Source organism: Carlito syrichta, unplaced genomic scaffold (genome assembly GCF_000164805.1).
Source record: "Carlito syrichta isolate Samal-C Ts95f unplaced genomic scaffold, Tarsius_syrichta-2.0.1 Scaffold316502, whole genome shotgun sequence".
In the NCBI taxonomy this organism is placed as follows: domain Eukaryota; kingdom Metazoa; phylum Chordata; class Mammalia; order Primates; family Tarsiidae; genus Carlito; species Carlito syrichta.
Window position 1 is genome coordinate 327,025 of NW_007260598.1, and position 26,805 is coordinate 353,829.

At 50.0% G+C, this 26,805-nt stretch overlaps 1 protein-coding gene across 3 annotated transcripts in view; it reads right to left on the reverse strand.

Moving 5' to 3' along the window:
• Nucleotides 1–551: 551 nt before the first annotated feature.
• The window catches only part of BCAR3 (breast cancer anti-estrogen resistance 3), a 107,563-nt gene continuing 81,309 nt past the window's right edge, over nt 552–26,805 (reverse strand). Inside the window, exons 5-12 of one of the 3 annotated variants that reach the window (XM_008074606.1) lie at nt 23,824–24,248; nt 20,320–20,423; nt 18,673–19,325; nt 12,922–13,037; nt 9,214–9,385; nt 4,966–5,077; nt 4,488–4,700; nt 552–1,170 (exon numbers count right to left, since the gene is read on the reverse strand). In XM_008074606.1, the coding sequence (XP_008072797.1) occupies nt 992–1,170; nt 4,488–4,700; nt 4,966–5,077; nt 9,214–9,385; nt 12,922–13,037; nt 18,673–19,325; nt 20,320–20,423; nt 23,824–24,248 (1,974 nt within the window). In that variant the 3' untranslated portion in view covers nt 552–991. Of the gene's footprint in view, nt 1,171–4,487; nt 4,701–4,965; nt 5,078–9,213; nt 9,386–12,921; nt 13,038–18,672; nt 19,326–20,319; nt 20,424–21,088; nt 21,260–23,823; nt 24,249–26,805 lie in introns of those variants that run through there. The other 2 variants (XM_008074607.2, XM_021707321.1) reach the window with 2 other exon arrangements.

The window sequence follows — 26,805 nt, forward strand, 5'->3', positions numbered from 1 at the left end:
TGGTCCCATTATTGCTTAAAAGACAGGCAAAAAAACCAAATTGTTAAATGTTTGACAGCTGGTGGCAGAGTGACAGAATATTTTAAAGTCTTGTATTCCAAATTTTGTACAACAGGAAAAAATTGAGAGAGATACTGATAAGCTTTGGAAAGTCAGAAACCTAGAAAACAGTCCTAGAAAACTCACTGTTGTGCTTATCAGCTAGAGGAAAAGATAACACCTGACTCCTCTGAGATATGTAAACTGCCATGTGGGTGCTCAGCCTATACAAGATGCTTTGCTCCATGTGGGACTTACCCAGGTCAACTTGGCCAAGTTCAGCTGCCTGCAGACACCAGAGCTTGCGCCTGAACCCAGCCCTCCTGGGGCATTTCTACCTGTATCCCTATTCAGTCTGTCTCCTATACCAGAAACCTCGAGGTTTTCATACTACTTTCATTAATTCTGGTTTACTATTGGGATACAGTGGCTAGGGAAGAAAGTGCCTTAGGGGGCTGGAGGTAGAATTACTGTACCGAGACGAGTTGCTTCGTATTAAAGAGACTGGACACAACTGTTTCACAAAAAGATATATTTTCATTCATGACTATTTACACTTTTCATATTTATTTAAAGAATATCATACAACTGATACCTTCTGAAATGTTTCATGCTTTTAAACTCTTCTATTTACACTTATCTGACATGGAATTAAAACTACAATGGTCAAATACCATGATAATAGAAAGCAACCAGCCAACATAGCTAAGTCTTCTCTTTAAATTTGCTGATCACCATTAGCAATAGTTACCGTAATAATAAATTATCATTTAAGAATCAGTAGTAATTTTAAGCAATTCATAAATAAGTGTGCTCTCCACAATTTACACGTTTAATATCCTGTGGATACTAACAGCTTGTCTATTGTCAGATTTGCACATTATTACTTTATCAAGTGATAGGCTTTCCCAGAGAAGCTTGCAATACAATCTTAAGATTCTCTGGAGAGTTATCAGAGCTCTGCCTGCTTCACGGGAGGGGGTTCCAGTTTACGGGAGAGTGCAGTTAGAATCTGGCTGAATTTCTCATATCTCTCTGTCTGATTGACTTGTGCACCTTTGCTGCCCCATAGCAATCGAATTTGAAATTCGGTCTTGAAGATTTCACTCATTTCTTCATCTGGTTGAAAACCTAATCGAAGCAAAACAAAACCACCAGAAATGTTACTTCAGTTCTGCCTAAAAACAGTGTTAGAGATAGACTGAAAACTGGCTTGTTTAACAGTAGGATCAAATCAAACTTCATCTTCTCTCAGAACTTGAAAAGATGCCCCCAAAGAAAAATGTAGCATCTGCTCCCCAGAAACTAAGCACCTGGCAAACTTACCCAGTAGAATTTTAATCTGTGTACACGTAGCAATGGAGGTGGTGCTGTGGGAGGAAGTGTTCTTGTTACCTTGTTTTTGTTTTTAGCCACTCTACAAATGTGTCATTTGCATGCCATGTAATTCACCTGCTTTAACTGCAGTTGGATTTATGATAGATGTGCGCAGAACAACCGTCACCACCAGCTACAGGGCCCTCCTGGCCCCCCAGCTCCTCTTTGCAATCAGCCCTCGTTCCTACCCCAGACTCCAGCCAACTATTGATCTGCCTTCTGTTGCTACTGTTTATTCTTTTCTAGAAACCGGACATAAATGGAATCATCCAATATGGACTTTTTTATATCTGACTTCCGTCACCTGTGGCATGATGCTTCTGAGATTCTTCCATATCTTGCATGTTACCATTATCAATTCATACTGTTGAGAAGTATTCGGCTATAGGGACATACCACATTTTGTTTATACATTCACCAATTGATGGCCATTTGAACTGTTTCCAGTTTCTAGATACTATGAATAATGTGTACATTTATGGACAAGTCAGTGTGTAGACATATGTTTGCATTTTTCTAGAAAAATTATTGGGTCATATGGTAAGTATATGTTTTATTTTAAAGAAATTGTCAAACTCTATTCCAAAATGGCTGTACCATTTTATAGTCATACCAGCAACACATGAAGATTCCCATTTCTCCACATGCTGCCAACCCTTAGTTTTGTCATTCTTTTACGGTGTAGCCATTCTAGATCGTGTGATGATATCTTATTGTGGTTTAAATTTACATTCTCTAATGAGGAATGCTTTGAACATCCTTTTGTGTAGTTTTCATTTGTATATCTTCTCTGATGTAGCATCTATTTAAATTTTGTTTTTTCATTGAGTTGTAAGAGTTCTTTGTATATATGCTATATACAAATCCTTTATCAGATACACATTTTAGCAAATATTTTCTCCTAGTCTGTGTCTTGTCTTTTCAAGTTCTTAATGGTATATTTTGAAGGCCAAAAGTTTAAAATGTTAATGTATCAATGTTTTCTGTTATGGTCCATGCTTTTCGTGTCCTAAAAAATCTTTATCTAACTCAAGGACACAAATAATTTCTCCTAAGTTTTCTTACAGGAGCATTATGATTTAGCTCCTACATTTTGGGTCTCTGATACATTTTTGATTAATTATTGCACATGGTATGAGGTAAGAATGAAGAGTCTCTTTTTTGCATGTGGATATCCAGTAGTTCTAGCAAGTTTTGTTGAAAGACTATGCTTTATCCATTGAATTTACCTTGGTACCTTAATTGGCAGCCACATATGTGGGCCTGTTTCTTGACTCTCTGTTCTAAGAGGAGATCTGGTCTACTTAGGGCCACAGATGCTCGAGTGACTCTAATAGAGATGGGGAAGCCTCTAGCCAGAGTCATCTGGTCTCTATCCTTGCTCATTGCTAGGGTAGTTTGCTTTGTTTATGGAATATATTCCCACCATGTAAATGATAGGACCTTGGTGGTGGAAAAAACAACAGAAGTCTCTTCTTGCTGATGATGCCAAAATCTCTTTAGCAGGCAACCAGGCCAGGGCCAGGTGGTGACTTCCATTTATTCAGTTAACATGCTTTGAGCACCCACCCTGGGCCGGGTGCTGGTGATGTGGTGAACAGACCTCTGCCTTTCCTGGGTTCACTGTCACTTCCAGCGGTGGGAACTTACTCTACAAATTTGTGGCAGGATAAGCTGAGAAATTCCATCATCTACCTTTAAAGTGATTTGCTGTGGAACAGCTTATGACACACTTTTCTCAACACCCTTCCTGATATATTGGCTTATGCAACATCCGATGGTATACATTCATTGGCTTTGTATAATTAGGCACTCTGATACCTGTTAAAGTGTGTGCTTTTACTGTTTGAGTCCCATGTTGCCAACCCCGGAGAATTTTTTGAGGGGAAGAAATGAAACAGGTCTGTGATGCTTATACCCACAGCAAACACAGTGCAAACTGTCCAGCCCCACATTCTGGTTCTGCAGTAACAACTTTCTTTTAGGATGAAATCACTAGGCCTTGCTGCCCCAATAGTCCTTAACCTAGCGAATCAAACTGTGGGCCTTGAAGAATTTTAACAATTATACAGTAAGAGAAAACAGTCATCTCTGTTGATGGCCTTGGCAGAGCTCCCCTTCCAGCTTCTTAGGTGGTCTTTCTGCCATCAAGCCCTCAGCCCTGCACCCTTCCTCTACATGAATGCCAGGATAACTGACTTTAAAACATCAGTCAAACGTGCAACGATGCCCACGTTTAAACCCTTCATGGGCTCTTCCTCAGTCACAGTCCTGTGGGCAGGCCCTGCCACTCCCTGTGCAGCCTGGCTGGCCATTCCTCAGGTCATACCTCCCGCTCATCCAGACCTAGGTACTTATGGGTCCTGCCCATCCCCACTCCCTCAGCGTCCATCTGCTTCCTGGCTGGCTGCTTTGGCTTTCCACAATCCACAGGGGTTGCTTCCTCTTTCCCTGAATCTGACCAAATCATGTCCTTTTCCCAAGTGCTCCCATCGTACGAGCCACACTTCCTGAGCACCTTGAGGACAAGCAGTTAGCATGGTGCCGTGCACATACCATGCCTGTGACCTATGTCTCCTAAGCTAACTGAGGGGGCTGCTTTCCATGACCCTAGTGCTTACGAGAAGGACCCGCTTACACAAACACTGTGCAGTGCTTTCCAGAATGTGTCTGAGGCTAAAGGCGGGGTGCTTACTTCCCAGTGTGACTGGGAGGAGCAGGAATGCAGGTAAATGAGCTCCAGATAAAACACCACCTTCTTGCCCCACCCGCCACACCTTTCCTAGTCTCACCTCTTAGAGGTACTCACAGTAGGCTAGCTGGCTAATTCTTGACCCCCTCTCTGTTTATTCTGTACCACCAATACAACAGAACACATGAGAAAGGAGGAACGGGGCACTTGAGTCACTTTGGAATTAAGAGGAAGTAATGATCAGCCACATGGAAAACAGTGTTTCCAGGCCTTAGACATTCCTCCTTGGTCTCTTTCTAATTGAGGGCATCTGCGCTTCCATGTCTTCATTTCAATTACTACCCCGAGTTAGACCAGCAGCTTGCAAAATCACTCTGACCTGCCAGGATCCTCTCAGCATTCGCGCGGTAGCTGTCAGCAGCCTCAGCCATGAGTCGGGCTGTTGCCAAGTGGTTCAGCATAATTTCACAGCTTTGGTCATTCTTTTCCCACATGTCAGTTCCTTCAAAAGTGACAGCCTGGCGCTCCATCAGGGTCACAAGGGGCATCAGCAGCGGGACTGACACATTGCTTGGGGGAACACACGTGGACTCTGAAGAGCAAGGAGCAGAGTTTCCATATCATATTTTTTTTCAGAGTTAAGCACAGCATGAGGCCAAGTCTTGTTACAGCAACTGCAGACCTGCAAGTGATGCTGTCATCTAATAAAAGCCTTCACAAGCCATCAACGGTCCTGCAGATATTGCGGGGCCTCGAAATATGCCACTAAACGCTTTGATAACTGGGACAGACAGACCTGTGCACACCCCTGCGGGACAGCCCCCGAGCCCACCCCCGCCCCTCTGCCCTGTGCCCACCTCTGCCTTCATGCAGGATTTTGCTGAAGGGCTTCAGCTGCTTCTCATACAGGATGGCCGTCTGGGTGTACCGGTGCCGCAGGGCAGTCCATGTTTGTTCCAACCTTGTGATCTGAAAGGGAGTTGTTTTCATTTGGGAAAGGCTCTTTTCAAAATCACTTTTTGCTTACATTTTGGAACCGGTGAGAGGTGCACATGGTAAAAATGTCAAAGTGATTGAAGACTACAGAGAAAAAGTAATCCCCGTCCCACCCCGTCTACACTGCTGTAAGACGTCCTGGAGACAAGTCTTCTCTTGGGCTGTGTGTGGTGTGTGCGCGCCTTCACACACAGCCTGGTCTGTTGGTTCAGATGTCAATATTCTGGGCAGTTTTAGAAGAGAGGAAATAAACATGATGCAAAACACACACCTGAATGAAAAATTGTAACTCTGTTAGAGTAGAAATTAGTGTGTCATGAAAATATGGCAGAGTTTATGAGCTGCTTATTTCAAATATCAATCCTACAAACTTCCAGTGTACCTAAAGAATTCTGAAAGCTATTTAAATACTATAATTGGGACTGACCCCCAAAAAGTTCCTGTCTGTGCACATACTTTTTAAAAAAATAAATGCAGGCCGGGCTCAGTGGCTCAGCCTGTAATCCCAGTACTTTGGGAGGCCGAGGTGAGTGGACTGCCTGAGCCCGCAGGTTCGAGACACATCCAGGCAACTTGGCGAGACCTTGTCTCTACAATAAATCAAAAATATTAGCCAGGCGTGGTAGCGCACACCTGCAGTTCCGGCTACTTGGAAGGCTGAGATGGAAAGATCACCGGAGCCTAGCAGAGGCTATGGTGGCCGTGAGCGTGCCACTGCACTCCAGTCTGGGTGACAGAGTGAGACTCCAACTCAAAATAAATAAATAAATAAATGCATATCATACTATATATTTCTGTCCATTGCTTGGAAATCAATACATACAAATACATATAGAACAGCCTTATTTTGTTAAACTTCTGCATATTTCACCGTATGGATAAACAATAGTCTAATCTCTTGAAGATAAGAGTTTTAAACATATTTTGCTATTATAAAATTACCTCACAAAGATTTTGCAAACGTGTACATGTGTAAAAACACTTCAACTTATATGTTACAATATATAAATTTCCAGAAGTAGAACTTCTGGACCAAAGAGTACATGTATTTTAAATGTTGATGGGTGTTGCCTACTGTCCAAGATAGAGGTTGTAACAAGTTAAGGATGTAGGAATGTAATGGAAAGCATTTGAATATTGCCTGTCTGAGACGCACAGAGGATGGCCCAGACCACAAGGCCGTTCCTCATTTCTTTCTTCTGAACAATTTAGTCAGCACCAGTGTGTGCCACTGACTCTGACTATCCTAAAATAAATGGTCCCCCACTCATACCATATAACCAGCAAGCCTGAGTCAAGCTTTTTTTTTTCTTTCAGTCAGGGTCACGCTTTGTCACCCAGGCTGGAGTGCAGTGGCATGATCATGAAAATCACAGCTCACAACAGCCTTGACCTCGGGGGCTCAGGTGATCCCTCCACCTCAGCATCCCAAGTAGCTAGAACTACAGGTACATGCCACTATGCTTAGCTAATTTTTTTACTTTTTGTAGAGACAAGGTCTCACTATGTTGCCCAGGCTGGCCTCGAACTCCTGGGCTCAAGCAATCTTCCTGCTTTGGCCTCCCAAAGTGCTGGGATTACAGGCATGAGCCACCGTGCCTGGCCAATTGTAAAGTTTTCTACCTGAAACAAGGAAGGGCAAGAGTATTTAGGGAATGAGAGCCAATTTTGTGTCAGGTATTTGAAGAATTTCATTTAATCTTCACAGGCCCTCTTGGACATGTATTTCGGCTCATTTTACAGATAAGAAAGAGATTAGGTCACTTGCCCAAGGCTTCCCAGCTGGTGAGTGGCAGGTCAGTGAGATTCACTTACTTGCCAAGAACGCCCTGTGTATTCCAAGAGGAAGGGGAGGAAGCTTAGCACCAGCAGACTTGCTGGGAAGAAAGGGCTGTGGCTAGCCTGCCTCTGGCCCATCATGCTGGCCTCTCTTCTGGGAGGCTCCCTCCCCTGCCCAGTCCCTGAAGCATCAAGTCCAGGCTGGGCCCTGTCTCCTGCATGCACTCTCTTGATCCCAGAAGCTGAGAACAGAAGGCAGCACATGTGGCTGTAATCCAAGGACTGGTTTGGGTGGTGACACACAGGGATGTGACTCTCTCCTTGGGTTTCCCTTGTGTGCCATCTACAGTTGCAGGGCTCACCCCAGGCCCTGAACACTCTGGAGGCCGGCGTCCCTGCACTTTGAGGTGCTTCAGAAGGGAAGGGCTGGCAGGCTGGAGGGGAAGGAGCAGCCCATAAAGTGCAGTTGGGACAAGCCCCTGACTGCAAGTCTGGCAGCACACACCATGTGATCCCACAAAATACCCCTTGCTTCCGTCAGAGGAAGCTTTGGGCTGAGGGCTTCACACACAGCCTGGCCAGTTGGCTTAGCTGTCAATATCATAGGCAGTTTTGGATGAGAGGAAATAAACATGATGTAAAGTAAAACACTTGAATGAAAAATTGTAGCCCTTAGAGTAGAAATCAATATATCATGAAAATATGGCCGAATTTATGAGTTGCTTATTTCAAATATCAATCCTATAAAATTCCAGTGTACCCAATTTTGAAAGCTCTTGAAATATAATTGAAACTGAACCTCCAAAAATCCTGATGAAGGCACTATGTTGTTCAAGTCTTGCTTTTTTTGTTTTTTTTTTTGAGTTGGAGTCTCACTCCATCGCCCAGACTGGAGTGCAGTGGCCGCTCCCGGCCACCGCAGCCTCGACCTGCTGGGCTCCGGCGATCCTTCTGTCTCAGCCTTCCAAGTAGCCGGAACTACAGGCGCGCGCTACCACGCCCGGCTGATTTTTTGATTTATTGTAGAGATGAGGTCTCGCTGCCCAGGTGGGTCTCGAACCCGCGGGCTCAGGCAATCCACTCACCTCAGCCTCCCAAAGGCCCGGGATTACAGGCTGAGCCACCGAGCCCGGCTCAATTCTTGCTTTTAAGGTGAGCTTGCTTTGATGCAAGGAAGTCATGCTCCTGCCACGCTGTGACTTGCAGGCCCTGTGACTGTAGCTGTCATTCTCAGCAGCAGCTGTGGGATATCAGTGAGCACCTGGCAAGACTTCTGAGGCAATCTGGGGCTATGAAATATCCAAGCTACAGGACCAGCAGTTTTGGGCTTACTGGTTGCACAGTTTGCTACAGGACTGTACTCTCTACTCAAGAGCCCTCCAAGCACCCAGGGCTTGGAAGAACAGCCCATTCTGAGCAATAAAGACAGCAGAATGACATTCCTTCCTGAGGCCTACCTGATTGCAAATACGGGTTGACACTCATCCTAAAACCCCCAGCAAATCGATTCAAATGCCTGATTCAGAAACTCTAAGTAGGGGGTGATATAGCAGATGGGCCAGGAAACTGAAATTTTCTTTTTTGAGTCACTGTCTCATTGTCATTGAGCCTGTTGCCCAGGCAGGAGTGCAACGGTATGCTCATGGCCACCGCAGCCTTGACCTGCTGGGCTTAGGTGATCCTTCTGCCTCATCCTTCCAAGTAGCCGGAACCACAGGTGCATGCCACCACCCCCAGCTAATTTTTTTGATTTTTTTGTAGAGACAAGTTGCCCCAGCTGGTCTCAAACCTGTGGGCTCTGACTCCTAAATGCTGGGATTACAGGCATGAGCCACCACGCCCAGCCAGAATCTGAATTTTTTTAACAGGAGAGTGTCTTAGGTGACCTGAGGGCCATATTTAAGATAAACACTCTGGGAGTTCTCTGATAGAAGCTCCCCAAACATCTCATTTTCCCAGAAATTATCCCAAGTTGCCAAAAACCTAGAGATCCATATGGAAGCGGTCTTTTTTCTATACAACACACTGTAGCCAGACGGCTCATCCTAATGGTTGACCAGGAATACCGATTGTTCGTGAGGATGACATTTGGAATTGTACATCAGAGGAAGCACACACTGTCAGCAGTTGTCCACTGCTTTTAAATGAGAGCCAAAGTACTTGGGACACTGCTCTTGGCTGTCCCTTAATCGAAGCAGCTTTCACTGATTCAGTCTACTTCTTGAGAGTGACTAGGACAGTCTGTGATTTGCTAAGCAGGGCGCAGATTCCTCTGCAGACCACAAGCCCACACAGGCCCAAGGGGCTGCAGAAGGCCAGCGGAAATTTACCTGTGGCATTTCCAGGGCTTTCATGACGGCCGAGAAGGAGTAGAGGTCCCCCATGGACTCCTTCAGCTCCACGGCCACCTGGATGATCCTGTTGAGGGTGGCCGCTCGGTCCTCCAGCGTGCCCGTGCAGCCCAGAAGGTCCACGGCGATGCCGATGGCCATCGTGTTGTGCCTAAGAGGGAGATCAGTGGTCAGGCCCAGGGCCAGTGGGGCCAGGAGAAGACCAAGCCACATGGGCCAGAAACAGACTGCCTCTATACCGTGTGCTGCTGCTGCTCACAAAGTGCTGGCGGCAGACAGCTTACACGGTCGATCTCAGCATGGGCGACTGCGGCGGGGTCCGCGTCAGGCCACAGAGGGAAGCACTATGCAGTCAGGAAGCGAGGTGCCCCAGGATGGGGCCCAGTTCAACCCTGGGCAAAGCTGCACACAAGTGAGTGCGGTTCCTTGTACCCCTCCCCCAGAGGTCCCCTCAACACACACATCCTGGGAGTCTCTCTTCAGGGAGGCCTGGGCCACTCCACTGGGCCCCCTGGACTCGGGAACAGAAGGGACAGAAAAATGAGAGGATGTGCTTGACCCAGGAAGACATGCAGGTTTCAGAACAGAGGAAGACAAGAGGAGCTGAGAATGGTGTTCTCAGTCCCAGTTAGGTGACTGGAGACGTGGACAAAGATGGAGCAGATGATGGGGAGGAATCTGGGCTGGAATCTGCCTGCAAGGCCAGACCCTCATGAAATTGAAACCCAACGGGGCTCGGTGGCTCAGCCTGTAATTCTGTGCCTTTGGGAGGCTGAGGTGAGTGAATTGCCTGAGCCCACGGGTTCGAGACCCGCCTTGGCAGCGAGACCTCATCTCTACAATAAATCAAAAAATCAGCCGGGCGTGGTAGCGCATGCCTGTAATTCTGGCTACTCGGAAGGCTGAGGTGGAAGGATCGCCGGAGCCCAGCAGGCGAGGCTCCAGTCTGGGTGACCGAGTGAGACTCCAACTCAAAAAAAAAAACAAGAAAAAACAAATTGAAACCCGATACCCCCAACAATCCTCCCTTTTCTCACCCTGAACTACACGACCCATGACCTCACAGACCCAGAACAGGAAACGTGGTGATCTTTTCTCTCCATGACAGGAGGACTAGTATTCACAAGGTCAGTCTGGGGCAGGAAGCACAGACTGCAACCCCCTTTCCCTCCCTCTGCACATCAGGACGCGGGCGCCAACTGTGTTGGACCAGAACTGCCGCCATTAAATTTCTTCCAGGCCACACTCAAATGCTGGAGGTGAGGCCCAGTTCATAGCTGTGGTTGCTAACATGCAGCATGCCTTGAAACTCCAGGGTCACCCTGTCCTGGATGTCCGCAGCTCAGGACGTTGCATCACCCCATCCCCTCTGTACCCAGGCGTGTTGGTCTCTCCCTTGCTCTCCTCGAGTAAAGGCAATGGCCACTCAGCTAGCGCCCCCTCCTCACTTTCCTGATGTGTGTTAGGTACGTAATGAGCTCCCCCCAAGTGTTTGTGCCTGTAGTATGCGTGGTGCTCACCAGCAGTGCAGCCTTAGGCTGCTCCACTCCTGAGTTTCTTCGTCTGTAAAACGGACACAAGGGTTGCAAGAAACAGAGACTGTGTGTGGATGTAAACATTAAGAAAATGCCAGCAATGACAGACCCTTGAGAACAGTTGTTAACATAACCATCTCAGTATGTGTCTCCCTCTGTATCCTGGTCTGTTTTGTCTGTCCGTCTTTCCCCCTTTCTCCATTTATCTCCTGTCTTTTTCAATGAATCCAAACATACACCTAAAGTACATTTTCATTATTTGCTGTATTTTTGAAGAGTTCTGATATCTATTTGCATCATGTTAATGACAACAAAACATTTTAGATGTTTCTTTCAACCAACAGTATATAACTTCCTATGCTGCAATCAGCTGATTCTTTATTGAGTGTTCCCCACCCCCCAGTGTTTTAATGGCCCTTAAGACAAGGCAGGTTCTCTACTCCTTAAGACCTGGTGTTCCATAGCCAGCTAACTGAATAGTTATATCCATTCACTTAACCAACATTTGCCTAAAGCCTCCTGGGTATACCACAATGGGAAACAATGCAGGCTGGCAGTCTGTAGCATAAGCCCCAGTGGCTGGCAAGAGGCAGCCCTCAGATGTCACATGAAGGGCATCTGGAGTGGGTGGGGTGCCTGGACGGAGTGGGATGGTAAATTAAAAATCAAGGGTGGCTTTGTGTTTGCATCTCACATGCAATAAAGCGGTGGTGTCACTTGACACTTCAGACCCCACTACCTTGGCCTTTATTTAGTAAACATGTTGTCATTCAAAAAGTACTCTCCAGGTTCCAGAGAAAGATCCCACAAGTCAGCCTTGAACAAGAAACAAGTTAAGGAGTGAGACCCCAGCCATGTGGCAATCAGAGAAAAAGGAAATGGATGTCAACCAAAGTGAAAGTCAGCAAACTGCTAAGAGAGGCATCCCAACCTGCGTTCTGGCCTGTCTCAGCACACCTGGTGACACTGAGAAACCAAGGCCCAGACCCACCAGGCTGGAGCTTGGAACTTCCCAGGCTGACACATCTGCAGAAGGCAGGGGGCAGCAGGGAGATGAGGGGTGATGGGGAGCCGGTGGCGGCATGGTGGAGCCGCTCACTGCAGCTGCCAGAGGAGAGGTTGGCGGACCCAGGAGGCAGGCACCTGGGGCATGAGAAGGGAGGGCTGGACTCTAGAAAAGGCTTGTCAGGAAAAGCGGGGAAATCCAGCATGGGACGGCCAACTCCCCAAGGCCTTGATAGCAGTGGTGGCCGAGCAGTCCCATGGGCCACTGTCCCTTCCTTCCACCCACGTGGCTTCAATGCAGCATTCTGGGTGTTTCCTATGGGTGTGTCCGCGGCTGCGAGGCCTTGGCAGCAGTTGCTTGGGGTCATTTTATCTGCTTTACAGCCAAGTCACCACAAAAGCAGCGGCACCGGTCCCCCAAGGTCATCTGAAATGGGCTGACATCCTAGGACTGCTCACTAGCTTTGGTGACAATAATGAAAATCTAGCCTAGCACTTCTTTTAGAAACAAGCCTCCCTGTTGGTGTCCTTCCAAGGGCTAAACATCTTCCAGTGTCTAAGCATCTCACACTCACGCCTCTGTTTCAGTGGACACCAAGGGTCCCAGCTTTCCAGGAGAAGAGGACAGTGGCTCGGAAGCCCGGGGCCAGGTGCCTTCACCTCCTGACCGCCAACTCCCATCTGACCACCCCTCAAAGAAAACGTCATTCTGACTGTTGTTCTCAGCCTTCCCCTCAGACTCCCTCTCAATTCTTCAAGCAACCCTAAACTCCAGAGACAAAGGCGCAGCTCACTGAGGCAGGGCTGTGGGGCCAGGAGGCCCAGGAACACCCCAGGCATGTTCTGGGGGCCCCAGCTTGGCCAAACTGGGAGGATCTGTGACTCCCGCCCATACAGGGCCAATGAGCCACCGCTTCAGGCAAGGCTGTTCTTCCCCTCCCCCCTGCGGGGAACAGGACAGGAGATGCTCTTAGTTCCTGATTTGCACTGCCTCTGTGTGCAGCTCCAAGGACTCTCTTGCTCGGGCTTCTGGGAGGAGCACTGTAGATCTAGGGCGGGGCTGTGCTGCCCTCTGTTCTGAAACTTGCTGTTCTGCTGGCTGCAAGGAGCTGGGAGGGCTGGAAGTGCAGAGGGCAGTGCCGCTCACCTTTCCATGATGTCCAGGCGCAGCTGGTGTCCGTGAGGCAAGGTAATGAGCTCCAGCCCTGAGCTCACACCCATGTTCCTCCTCGTCTCTTCGGAGACTTCGAGGATCCTAGCGACCTGTCAAAAGCCAAGGTGGAGCACGGGGGTCAGGAAGTGGGCCCGCCGGAACACACATGCTGCGTGACCCGCCACCAGGACAGTGTGGGGGCACATCACTGGCTGCATTTCCCCATGTGCAGGGACAGCTAGGATGTTTGGGACACTTTAACACATGTACTAGAGAAAGAAAGACTGGCGGAAACACCCGAAATGGGCTGCAGAGTCTGCAGAGTCTGCCCGGCCAGGGAACAGTTTAGTTCTTGGAGCTCTTGTCTGGCACGGGCTGGGCCCTGCTGCGACCTTTTGCTGCCAGCAGCAGGGCTGTGTGTGCACAGAGCCGGCCAGGTCCCCCACCATGGAGAAGCAAAGTCTCGCCCAAGCCCCCCTGCTGTGGGCTTGGCCATTCACATTCACTCACGCCGGCTGCCATTACCCTTAATTACGCCTTTCCTGGGTTCTATACGTCTGGAAACTATTAAAAATGTATACAGGGATTTGAAACCTGAGGTTTCAAACAAACAGTTCTTTCTCCTGAATGGTTTTAGAAGAAAATCTGTGTGTGTCTGTCCCAGTCAGCTCGCACCCCATCGCAAGTCTAGCACATAACCTCACAGTTTGTGGGAAACAGCCATGCATTACTACAAGCTACACAGAAATGTTACAACTGAATTGGTGTGTCCCTGAGTTGAGCCAGTGACACCTCACAGCACCTCAACAGGCCACAGGTGCGACCAGCAGAAGGACCAGTCTCCCTGCCTAGACACATGGCCGGCACGGGCCGTTCCCCTCCTCAGGCTGGTGGGCTTTTCCTCCACTGCCACAATCCCAGGCATGTGAACAATGCGGTTGTCTTCACAACAGGCCACGAGACATCTGGCTGTTCAGCTATCATTCCCTTAACTCTCATTCCTTTAACTTCTGAGGGAATGAACCTGTGCCACAACTCTCCAGGAGTGGATGCCAGAACAAGACACAGAATCCATACTGGGCTAGCCCTATGCTCTCTGGGCCTCACCTTCCCCTTGTCCAACCCAACTGTTAAGTTCATCTTTCTCAAGGCTTTTGCAAAGGCTTCAAATGACTTTAGAGACCCCAAAAGCCAGCTGAAAACACAAGTTGTAAATTCCCAGCCATGTGGAAAGGGAAGATCTGGCCAGATTTGCACTGTTGATGTGGCAGAAAGGGGGGTTGGTAGCAGTTAAAGGTATTTCCTTTTGAAAGGCAAGCTGCAAGCTTTAAAGACCCGCCAGGCACCAGGCAGGTTTTGCTTAAGAAAGGCCAAATGGCCAGAGACTGGCCATTTCATGGAAATGCAAAAGAGTAACTAATTCACAGACTTCTCCAAAACTCCTCTTCTGAAGTTGACAGTTTACAACCCTGCAGTTTCTGAAAACCATTTGTTCTTTGAAAAACCTGATTTTGCTGAGTACAACCTTGTAAGATTCCAAAGGAAATATACGTACTCACTCAACACGACCCCCTCCCTTACCTAAACAAGGGTATAAGACCCTACTTCTCCTGTTCTGGGGGCCTCGATTTGGACGCATTAGCTCCTCGAGCCCGCTGGGCTGGACAGCGTAATAAAGTGCCACTTCCTATAATAGTCTCGGTGTCATGATCTCTCTGTCTTCCCTCTACACTGTGACCCTGGCAGGGCAGCCGGGCACACACCTCACTTATTTAGACAGCTGCCCGCTGTTAGAGAATTCAAACCCCACATTGCTGAGGGCTGTCCTCCAATCCACGCATGTTCTGTGTGGCGAGATTGGAAGGTTGTCATCGATTCAGTTTTATTCTGGGAGATGGAGCCGGCACTGGCACTCCCTGCTCTGAGAGAGAAGCCTCTAGGTTGTTTTTCTTCAGCAGAACTGTGCCATCCTGGTCACCTTCCTGGGTCCGCATCTACTTGCCCCAGGGCTGAGCTATGGGACAAGTGGGTTCTGACCTCAAGTGGCCAAGCCTGAGTTCAGTCCTGGGATGGCCAAGACTGTGCCTCACTGACACAGAGGAAGGCTGAATGCTGTCTGGACTGTGTACTGAGAGCTGAACCCAGCAGGCAGGGTGGCCCTGGCACTGCCACGAGGCATTGCAGCCTCTCTCTGCCTTCCGAGTCTCAGTCCTGCAGGATCCTCAGGGATCTCCAGACTCTGCCTGTTCCTCCTTCTCCCACTGCCTCGGAGGCTACTGCCCTGGCCAGGAAGGCCCAGATGGGCTGGGCCTGGCTCTCATCCCAGCTGCCCGGGACCTTTCACGAGGTTGTCAGGCTTCGCTCACTGGTTCTGTTGCCCTCAGCACACAGGACTCGGATCTGCACCTGTGAAGAACTTTGAAGGCAGGAACCTGGGATGAGCCCAGACACAGACCCTGAGAAACACTGGAGGGAAGATCGGCCAGCCTTCCTGTCCCCCAGCCCCACCCTCCTCTACCCGCACCAAGTCTGCACGGGCAGGTGCCTGCTGCCTGCGAGATGCTTTCCGTGTCCACACGGAGGAACAACTCCATCTTCCAGCGCGTGGCAGGTGCCCCACCACCATCTCCCCCCCCCATTCCCCTCTCTGCCCGAGGCCCCGCTGCCCCTGGGCCCTTCGCCACAGAGCATTTCCCACTCAGGTGTGGGCCCCTCCCCACCCACCTGTCCTCTGGGGCAGAGATGCCAAGCTGGCCCAGCACACAGCAGGCACTCAATCGAGGCTGAACACGTAACACTAACAGACACTTAGCGCTCTCTCTACGTCAGGCTTTTCATATATCTCATCTACTCCTCAGTGTGCCTGGGTGGTTGGTGTTCACAGATTCCTTACGGCGGGGAGAAAAAGAGGCAGAGGAGGCCAAGTTCTCCACGAGGGGTCTCCTTCCACCTACAGAAAGGACAAGTGGGTGGGAAAATGGCCATCCTCATGTGAGGGCAGCACCCATGTGTGGTGGGAGGGGCTCAGGGCTCCTAACAGGGTGTCGGGGGTGGCTGGACACTGTGGGCAGGAGGCCTGGAGGGCTCGCAGGACCACACGCTACCTTGGTGGCCTTTCTGGATGTCTGCCTGTATGGGTGGGAACCCACGCTGCCCAGAGCCTGCTCTCAGCTCCGGGGTGGCCCTGCCTGGGCTGCCACTGCCCTTGGGTGAGAAACAACAGAATTTGTTTTATTTCCCTCTTAGAGACGCCTGTTGTGCCCGTTTGGAAGTCAGTGGTTCCAGAAAGAGAGCAGGAAAAAAGGTGGTGGACTTGAGAGAGAAGGAAGAAGGAAGACTAAACACAGCCCTGCCCGGAGCTGGTAGGCAGAGTCCAGGCTGGCTCCGGCTTAACTGCCCGCGGCAGACATGGGGCCCACTAGGACAAAGCGCACCACAGCAAGGAACATGCACAGATGGTTTGTTCTTCACTTGGGAACAGACTCAGCCTCCAGTTTCATGGCTCCCAGAGGTGGCAGGAGGGTTCCAGACCTTCTGCAAAGAGCAGGCAGGCATCTTTCCTTTCTCAGACTCTCATCAAGCCCTGCCCGAGGCTAAAGGAAGAAGGATTCCTTCTCCCTGGGATTGCACTGACCTGTATACCCAGGCCTGTGTTCTATAAAGAGCTTCTCCCATGGAGAGCCCAGGCGGGTTCCTGCCAGGCCAGAACCTCACTCCTGCCCTGTTAACAGGTCTGCTCTCAGATCCAGGGCCCAGTGTGGCTGACGTCCTAGACCAGAAACCTCCATCCTCTTCCCTCCCAGATGTGCTCAGCTCACCTTAAAGCGACTCATGATTTAACTCAGCAAATTATCTGACTACCTATGAGCACTGCCCAAGGACATCCGGCTAAATGTGTGGACACACCCTCATTCTTCCAATTCCTGGCTCTCTCCTCAGCGTCTGCCCAGCAGAAGGGACCACCCCCTACCTCCCCACCGAGCAGTGAGGTACACTGGTGACTGAGTCATCCCTCAAGTCCTGTTTCAGCAAGGGCCTTGTTTACTGCAAGGACGGCCGGCCACTGCCCAGTGATCCTCAGGCCTGCTTCAGGCATTACTCAGCCATGATTCATGACACAGGAAGGAAACCCCAATTCCTAAATAAGCCCTGACCTTTGAAGCTCATCGACTTCACTGAGCTACAAAACGGCTTCCAATGCCCAGGGACCAGCCTCTTCACAATGAGGGGTGGACGGAGCCCACGGCAGCCTGAGACACCTGCTGGCTAAATACAGTCAGCCCTCCTATCGGTGGGCTCTGTAACTGTGGATTCAACCAACCAAGGATGAAAAATATTCAGAGACAGACGTGCATTGGTACTGAACATGTAGACTTTTCTTCTTGTTGTTGTTCCCTAAACAAAACGAGGGCAGTATAACAGCTATTTACAAAGCATATACATTGTACCGGGTGTTATGAGTAACCTAGAGATGATTTAAAGGATACAGGGGGCTGTGCATAGGTCATATGCAAACACTATGCCATTTTATATCAGGGACTGGAGCAATCCTCGTGATTCTGAGAGGCAACTGTGTCTATTAAGGATGAGGCTGCTTTGGGACCACCTATGAACAAAAGCCACCTGCTTCCTATCTAAAAGGATGACGATGCAAACAGTTATTTAGTCACATGGAAACCCAGTCATGCTATGTTGTTCAATGAAAGATTCAGGTTTGAAACAGTATGAACAGACCAGTGCCATTTCTGTGGCAAGTAATATTATGCATGCAATATTCACATGTACCTATTTACAGAGCAAATGATAATGTAACATTTTTTTAACATACCACATGCTGACAATGGTGATCACCAGGATTTTGGATGATTTTTAATTCCATCTTTTCTTTTAATTTGCATTTTATAATTTTTATGAACCGAGCAAGTAATATTTTAGAAAAGGTAATTTTAAAGATGTTTGTTTATACTCAAGATCATTTTAGTAATGAAATCAATATATCATGTATATAAGTATAATGTATAATGAAATAAAAATAACCTTGAGCCGGGCTCGGTGGCTCAGCCTATAATCCTAGCACTTTGGGAGGCTGAGGTGAGTGGACTGCCTGAGCACATGGGTTCGAGACCCGCCTGGGCAACTTGGCGAGCCCTCATCTCTACAATAAATCAAAAATTAGCCGGGCGTGGTAGCGCGTGCCTGTAGTTCCAGCTACTCGGAAGGCTGAGGTGGAAGGATCGCCGGAGCCCAGTAGGTCGAGGCTGTGGTGGCCGGGAGCGGCCACTGCACTCCAGTCTGGGCGACAGAGTGAGACTCCAAATCAAAAAAAAAAAAAAAATCTTGGTTCCGTTCCCCCAGAAACCTCCTTTCTTCACAATCCACTCCCTTTGGCTCTGGCTTTACTAGCTCTGAGGAGTTGAGGCCAGGGGAGAGTTTTTCAATGAGCACCAGGAGGAAGAGGAGGATTCTGCAGTCACTGCTGATGGAGCAGGATTGGGTGGTGACAGGGCAGCCATCTGGCAGCAGCCTGCCATCCCTTGATCCAGGGTGAAGTTTACAAGCTTCCTGCCTGGGCAAAGGTTGTCCCGACTATGTTCCCACCCCTTAAGTCAATCCCCACACACCAGCGTTATCTTCATGCTTTTCCTATGAGCAATGCACTTTACAGCAAGACAGAGCGAGCCCCCTGCCCCCGGTTCCCTGCACTCCCCACCCTTCACAAGGCAGGACAAGATGGGCAGCTCTCACCTTGCAGTCCATGCTCAGCATGTGCTGGGCAATGACCTTGGGGTCGCAGCTGGTGAACAGCTCCTTTGTGCGTTTCAGCAGTGCTGTCTCCAGGGGCTTGTTCTCCGCAGGAAGGAGCTTTGACTGGAAGTCGTTGGGCCTGAATGAGGAGACGGTCTCCAGGAGGGGCGTCACAAACTCGTCTTGGTTCTCCTGCCCCTCGTCCATTGGAGCAGCCGGGGGCTCCCAAGGTGTTGCCCTGTCATCACCATCAAGGATCAAGTAGTTGATGCCAGAGTTCCGGGGACCTGGTGCCCCATTCTGCTTGGCTGGTAGCAGTTCCGTGTGGCCGCCCTGGGCACACATGGGCAGCCTGACCCCTCTGTCACAGCCTGCAGTGAAGGCTGGGTTCAGTTCACAGTAGTTGGCCTCTGAGTTCAGCCAGGTGGATGGAGACGCTGGAGTCTTAAGGAAGGGCACCTTGCAGGGCTTAGGGGGTGGCTTGGGGCACAGTTGGCTGTCTGATCCCCTCAGTGCCTCCCCTGCCCTGGCCTCTGAGGAGACCCTCCGGACCAACGCTGGGCTCAGGGTGGGCTCGCTGCCCGTCCTGAACACGGGTGAGTTTGGGCAGGGGCTTGTGTCCACACCGGGGGACTGAGGGGGGAGTTTACAGCCTGTGGAGGACAAGAAAATGTCAGCGAACCCTCTGCTGTGTGGAGAAGACAAGGGGAAACCAGCGCGACCTCCCCCAGTTCTCGCCCATGCCCTTGGGTTTCCATTCTCATTCCCCAAAGAAACTTGGTGTGACTGCCCACACCCAATCTCAGGCTTCCAGAACACTGTGAGGGCTGGGCTGGCCCCACCCCACACTCCTGGCGGTGCCCACAGCCGGGTACAATGTCACTTCATGGACACGGAAGGCGAATACACTGAACTTAAGGGACAGTGAACAACACCATCTTGCCCTGCGACAGAAGTCGTCGGCACAAGGCACAAGGACCCCAGCCAGCTTCTGGGGAGAGCCAGAGGCACCCAGAACAGAGCCACTGAGATAACCCACCCAAAAGCAGTTCCCACACAGGCGCTAGGGAACTCACTGTGTGTTCCAAGAAAGGTCAGTCTGGAAGATTAGGAAACACAAGCCCACGTCCTGCTAACATAACTGCTTCCTAGGTTCCCTCCCATACCTTACACTCTCCTGGCCTTGAAAGAAGAAAGAAGAAGAAAGGAGGGTCTGTCTTTCCCAGGTCTGCTCCGCTGAAACCTGGGGTCAACTCTTCCACCCTCTGCCCAGGGAGAGGACTGACTCATCTGTCATGACACCCACCCACGCTCAAGTAGGCTTGGAAGCAGAAAACCTAGGTTCAGATGCTGGGGGACTCTGGAGAAGTTACTTAACATCTCTGTGCCTCAGTGTCCTCAGCTGTGAAATGCGGATCAGGATGCCCACCCTGGAGGCTTTCTCTGAGGCTTCCAAGCTCGCATTCACAGAGTGTCATGCCTGGCCGTTTGCAAATGGGTATCACTCCGCAAGTCCCTTCCCCGCCGGGCTGCAGGCATGAAGCCTCAGTCACTTCCAGACGCAGTGACTAGATGGGGCTGGACAGTCACCTGAAGAAGTCAGGGTCACCCTGCCACCCTCCTGCCCCCGAGTCCCCTAAGACGTACCAATTGGCAGGAAGCTCTCCGACTGGTGGGCTTTGAGGGACACAGTTCTGCGGTCCTGCATGTGGTCCAGGCAGGCGGGCTGGCTACCGCTCTTTTCTTTATTTCTGAGGCAAAAGACACACGGGACAGAAACGTGTTGTTCAACTGTAAAACCTCCAGGCAACGTCATGGAAAGTCAAAAAAAGAAAGAAAACTGCCCAGAACGAGAGTGCTACAGATACCCCAACGGTAAAAGAATGTCAGCTGCGGGGGGGAATTACTAGCTGTGTACTCCAACCTCACCCCCATGCCCACGGCGGCTGAGTCTGAGGACGCCTCCCCTGAGCCCTCTGGCCTGAGATCCCTAGGGTGCCTCCCCTGAGCCCTCCATCCTCCTGAGCAGGGTAGGCAAAAAGCTTCACGACATCCTTGGGAAAGTCTGAGAACTGGAATGTGTACTTTTCACAGAGCCTAGAGGCACTTACAGACCCAGGGGCACGGCTCATTTAACTCACATGCATTCTCCACATGCTTCCCAGTGCAGGTAGGAAGGCAGCTGTGGGGTAGCCTCCATTTCAGCAAATCCCAGCATCCCCCAGACAATCTGCAGGACTGCCCGGGAGGCGCATCACACAGCCACCCGGGGACCTTCTCTAATTAGCAGCAAGCGCCAGACCCTCTCTTGATAGCGGAGAAGGTGCTACCCCAGCCAGGGTGTTGTGAACTTCAATTGGCCTTTCCACAAGCATGAAACAGTCTATGTTACAGAAATTGCAAAGTTCTTTCCTACCTTTGCAAGCACCAAAGAAAGATCAAACATTAAACAACAACAGAGTCCAGCAACCCCTTGGAGATAAGGCAAGACAGAGGGCAAATTCCAAAAAGAAATGGCTTCCGAGAGGTGATATTTAAGCAGTGACCACCGCGGTCAGACTCGGGCTAGAACAGCAGGGCGTGGAATGCAACCTGACTGGGAGCACACACCTTTGCCCAGAGCCGGCTGCCAGCCAGCCAACCGGAGGGCCCAACGTCAGGGAGGGCGGTGCCCAGCCAGCACTGACGTGGGGAGTCTCTGAAGGGCAGTGGGACAGGGCAACGGGCTATGGGGGCCATCGCTCCCTTCCCCCCATTTAGACATTTCTGGGCCTGCTGCCAGTGCAAAGCAGTGACAAGCCCAGGAAGCCCTGCATTCCAAAGGACAAACAGAAAAGTGGCTCTGTTAGGCCTGTCTTGTTGACTTACAGACTTTCTTAGTCTTTTTAAAAATTCCTTATCTTTAAAAATGTTATTTTATTTTTAACTTTTTAATTTTTTTGCAGAGATAGCATCTTGCTATGCTGTCCAGTTTGGTGTTGAATTCTTGGCCTCAAGTGATCCTCCCTTCTTGGTCTCCCAAAGTGCTAGGATTACAGGCATGAGCCACTGTGCCCTGCCAAAAAAGTAGTTCTTAAACCCAGATCACTGGGGGCAGACTAGGAGTCTCTTCTAGCATACTGAGTGGTGGTTCTGCTACATTGCCAAATATGCTCTCACTGTCCATGCCATCCACTTCCTGCTTTGAGGACTCAGTTGCCAGCCCCTACTTCCAAGGGAAACAGAGGAAAAGGTCCCCTTTCTAATGTTGTGAGGGATTTCAGGTCTGACCTTACTACTATGAATGGAGAATTCTAAATGTCAATCTTGCCTCCCTTACCACACCTGCCCAATTCACTCTCCTCCTGATGACCATCATGACCATTACCAATTACCTAGTGCCGCCCATGTTCTGCATTGTTCCGAGGGCTTTACATATGTTAAATCATTTAATCCTCAAAAGCCCCCTATTTCCAGTTGAAGAAACTGAGGCCAAGGAAGGTTCAATCGCCTGCCCAAGGCTGAACAGCTGGCCAGTGTGGAGTCTGCATTGGCATTCACTGCTGAGCCCACAGCCAGGTGCTAACCGCCATGTGCCAGAGCCTTTGGGCAGTACACAGACGTCACCTGTGTTAGGCATAGGGTCCTGCATTCTGCTTCTGAATTTCTGTGGTATAGAAACGACAGTTTATTGACTCAAAAACAGATAAACCAAACATCGCATGTTCTCACTCTTATGTGACTGTTTAGGTCACAAAGATGGAAACTTTGTGACATTGGGGACACTAATAAGGAGGGAGGGGGGACAAGGGTTAGGGTTCAGAAGCTATCTAAATGGAGGATTACATGCACAGTATGGGGAATGGGCCACCTGAAACCCAATTCCCATCACTACACCATATGTCCATGTAACAAATATACAGGCATACCCCTCAATCTAAAATTTAAATAAACAAATAAATAACAAATGACAATTTATGATATTTCCTCATGGTCCAGAGGAAAGTCAATGAGTGAAGTGAACACATGTGCTTTACGTGCCTAGGCTTAGAAGCCAGGAGCCGGAGAAGGACTGCTGGGCGGTCCGCATCCCCCACGCCTGCCTCTTCCCCTCTTTCCTTTCCTGGTGCAGTCAGATGACACGCACAGGGACTCTTACCCCATGAAAGACAGGTCCTACACATGTACAGGGCAACCTTGCTGATCTCTGACAGCAGGCACCTTGGCTCAGCCATGTTTTGAGGCCCTGGTTTTCTTCCCAGCTTTTGGAATTCCCCAAGGTTCACACCACAGCCTCCATGCTCCCTGTGCCTCCTAGCTCAGAAATCTCATCCGTTTTCACAGTCAGCCACCCATGTGGCACAGACCAAGCCCTGACTTAAGTCTTCAGCCCTAATCCCCATACTGGGCCCCAGAACCACGGCTGCACGCCAGCACCCAGCAAGCCACATCTCCATCTCAGATGGAAAAGCCTGTTTCCTCCAAAGTCCTCCCCCTACCCCATGGGGCCTGTGGTTCCCAACATGTTCTTCTCCAACCTCCCCACATGCAGGCGAGTCCTGGGGGGGCCTGGTCTTCCATCTCGTAATCCTCCCTCCTCCCTCTCACAGCCTGGACTGCCCCCCCCCAGCTCACTCACGGGCATCCTGGCTCTTCCCTCACTCCTTGCCCTGTGCTATCACTGCCTGGTTCTATTCTCAGGACCCTACACTCACTAGTCAAGTCTCTGCAGCTCCCTCAAAGCCCTTCACCTGGCACTAAGGCCTCTACTGTCAGGCAGGAGCCCCTCCCTAAGCCCACGGCTCCTGGTCCCTTGCGCAGACCCTTTGATCCAGCCCAGCCACTCACTCCCAGTTCTTCCTGCCCTTTTCCATCCCCACGTGTGTGCTTGTGTCTCCTTCCTGATGCACCCTCTCCTCTGTCCCCACTCCCCCAGCCTGCAGTCCAGTCCATATCCCAGCCCTTCATGGTCTCTCCTGCCAGCTGTCCTCTGCTCCACTCCACTCATCACTGCCACAGCTCAGGAGCTGACTGCACACTGCCCGCGACGGCTACTCCGCGACCAGCCGACATGCTTACTAGCATCTTCTGCGCCTCTGTTCCAGGGTGTGCCCCCAGAGCCTCCTCCCCCGCCCGACTGGTCCTCACACCACCTGTGGTGCTCTGACCCACCTGAGGAGGTTTCCTCTGGGCAAGTTCTGCTCTCGGGCCTGGCCGCTGCCCACGGTGAGGCTCAGCCTCTTGGCCACGTCCGGCCTCCCCTCGGCCCGGCCCGGGGAGGTGCCGTAGCGCTCCTCCAGGCACCGCAGGGGCACCGTCCTGTTGATGGGCTGGAAGATGATGGCACCGCTCTGCTGCGAGATGGGCCGGCGGTTACCCACATAGCAGCGCACCAGGCCCGGGATGGAGTCGAAGCTCTCCATCTCGAACTGGTACTGCACGCGGCTGTAGGCCTCACTGAGTCGCAGGACGGTCCGGCTGATCTTGAAGTGCTGGGCCAGGTTCTTCCACTGGCAGGTCAGGACGAAGTTTCCGGGGCTGGACAGAGAGTCTCGAACCAGGAAGTCGCCGTCTCGCTGTACGAGGTTTTCAGATACCTTGGGGACAAGACAGCGCATGAGGAGTAGAAAAGGCAAATGCACATCCCTTTCACAGCTTGCTGCTGTCCCCACCTTGGACCAACAACAGGCAATGCTATTCTGGCTTGTCTTCGGTCAGCTCTTTCGCTTCTCACAGGTCAGATTTGTAGACGACCCAATCATGCATTCAAAACAACTCCCTGGCCACCTACTCTGTGCCCAGCAGCCCTGCAGGCACTGGGGGCGTGGCAGTGACTGCAGCGGACAGAGCCTGTCTCATGGTACTACTGACCTCCATGGAGAGCTTCTGCAATTAGGCAGCAGCCACGTTATGTCAGACATTGTTAAGTCCAAGCAAAAGAGAACCAGGGGACAGGAATTGCAGGGGAGGGGATGCGGGCTGTCCTTTAAAATAGGGTGGTTAGCCCGGCGCGGTGGCTCAGCCTGTAATCCCAGCACCTTGGGAGGCTGAGGCAAGAGGACTGCCTGAGCCCAGGGGTTTGAAACCAGCCTGGGCAACTGGGTGAGATCTCGTCTCTACAATAAATCACAAAAACTAGCCGGGCGTGGTGGCATGCGCCTGTAGTTCCAGCTACTTGGAAGCCTGAGGCAGAAGGATCGCCTAAGCCCAGCAGGTCGAGGCTGTGGTGGCTGTGAGCGTGCCACTGTACTCCAGCCTGGGCAACAGAGTGAGACTCCAACTCAAAAAAAATAAAATAACAATAATAATAATAAAAAATAGAATGGTCAGGAAGGTCACCAGACTTGAAGAATGTAAAGCAACAGGAATTAAGAACAGACAAAGGTGTGAGTGGCAGGACTGACCTTCCCTCCCTAACTCATGGAGCAAGAAGGAAGGCATGTGTTGGTGTCTAGAAGTCATCCTTGAGACTGCTCCTGAGATGTCTCCTCCAGACCTGACCAGTGGGAGGACTGTGAAATCAGAGAGTGTGTGGATTCCAGACATACCAGTTACTGGCTGAGAAGTCTGGACCGGTCAGGCAGGGGGCCTCACCTCACAGTTATCACGAGGGTTCTATATTTGTTCACATAATAAATGCAAGCACTAGTTCAGTGCCTGGGACACAGCAGATGCTCAAAAATTGTCAAGTAGGATGACAGTGACATTGACAGCAAAAGGAGAGTTTATACTGCAGAGCAGCCTGGTTGCTCCCGTAGCCCGGCCCCCAGGGTTTGCACCCTGGCTCAGCTGCATGACTTTGGACAACTTATATAATCTCTTTATGGCTCAGTTACATCATCTGTAAAATGAGGATAATAATATTACCTACAGAGTGGCCATAGAGATTTAAGGTGGTAAAATGTTAGTTCTAACTGCTTTATTATGGCTGCCGTGTTCAGTTATCCAGGCTGGAATGACTTATTGCTGAAAACTTATACCCACGGCAATGGTAAACAAATCTTATGATCACAGTAAGGAGAAGGATGGTGGTGGCAGTCATCAGTTTTATAAACTTTGATAATTGTTCTGGAATAGTCCAACATTTGCTCAATGGTATGCTTCTGTTAGTTTAAAATAGTAGGCTACCACAGTTCCTTTAAAATGGTACCTTTGCCCTAAAAACATGTTTCCACACAGAAGTTCCATCCTTGGAATTGAGCCTGTGAAAATAATTATAGGTGTGAACATAGTAGTTATCTTAAAGTATGTTGGTCGGAGCATCAGAAACACCCTAAGTGTCCAATAAATTGTGGTGCATGCATGCAGTGGACATCATATAGCATCAGCTGGTGTGGAAGAATATTTTACAGATGCAAAAATTTCTGAGACATATTAAGTAAACAAAATGGGCTACAAAAAAGTCTATGTAGTATGGTCTCCTCATTGATTTAGAAAAGTCTGAGAGGACACACATATATCAAAGTGTTCCCAGTGGCTCTCTCCAGGAGAACTGTGGGTGATAATTTAATTTTCTCCTTTTTTGCTATGTTTTCTACAACCAATTCTAAACTTAAATAAACAAAGAATAAGAATTATTTCTCTGATTGTGCTGCGAAATCTGCTACGTTAAAAAAAATACACTATAGCCGGGCTCAGTGGCTCAGCCTGTAATCCTGGGCCTTTGGGAGGCTGAGGTGAGTGGATTGCCTGAGCCCGTGGGTATGAGACCCGCCTGGGCAGGCAAGCCCTCATCTCTACAATGAATCAAAAAATTAGCCAGGCGTGGTAGCGCGCGCCTGTAGTTCCAGCTACTTGGAAGGCTGAGGCGGAAGGATCGCCGGAGCCCAGCAGATCAAGGCTGTGGTGGCCGGGAGCGGCCACTGCATTCCAATCTGGGCGACAGAGTGAGACTCCAACTCAAAAAAACAAAACAAAACACTATGCTGTCCCCCACCTCCTGTGCCTACATTTCCTGTCATGTTGTCCTTGGTTAATGATTGGCTGGATCAGGTTTACAACAAAAACCCTAGGAAATTCTGTACCTCAGTTCTGCAGACTTATTCTACTTTTCAATTTTACAGTATTAAATAAAAAAAATCATTCATGGCAATCACCCAAGTGGCAATCACACGGAGTCCACCCTTGGCCATGAGCCTGTGGCCACAGGTATAT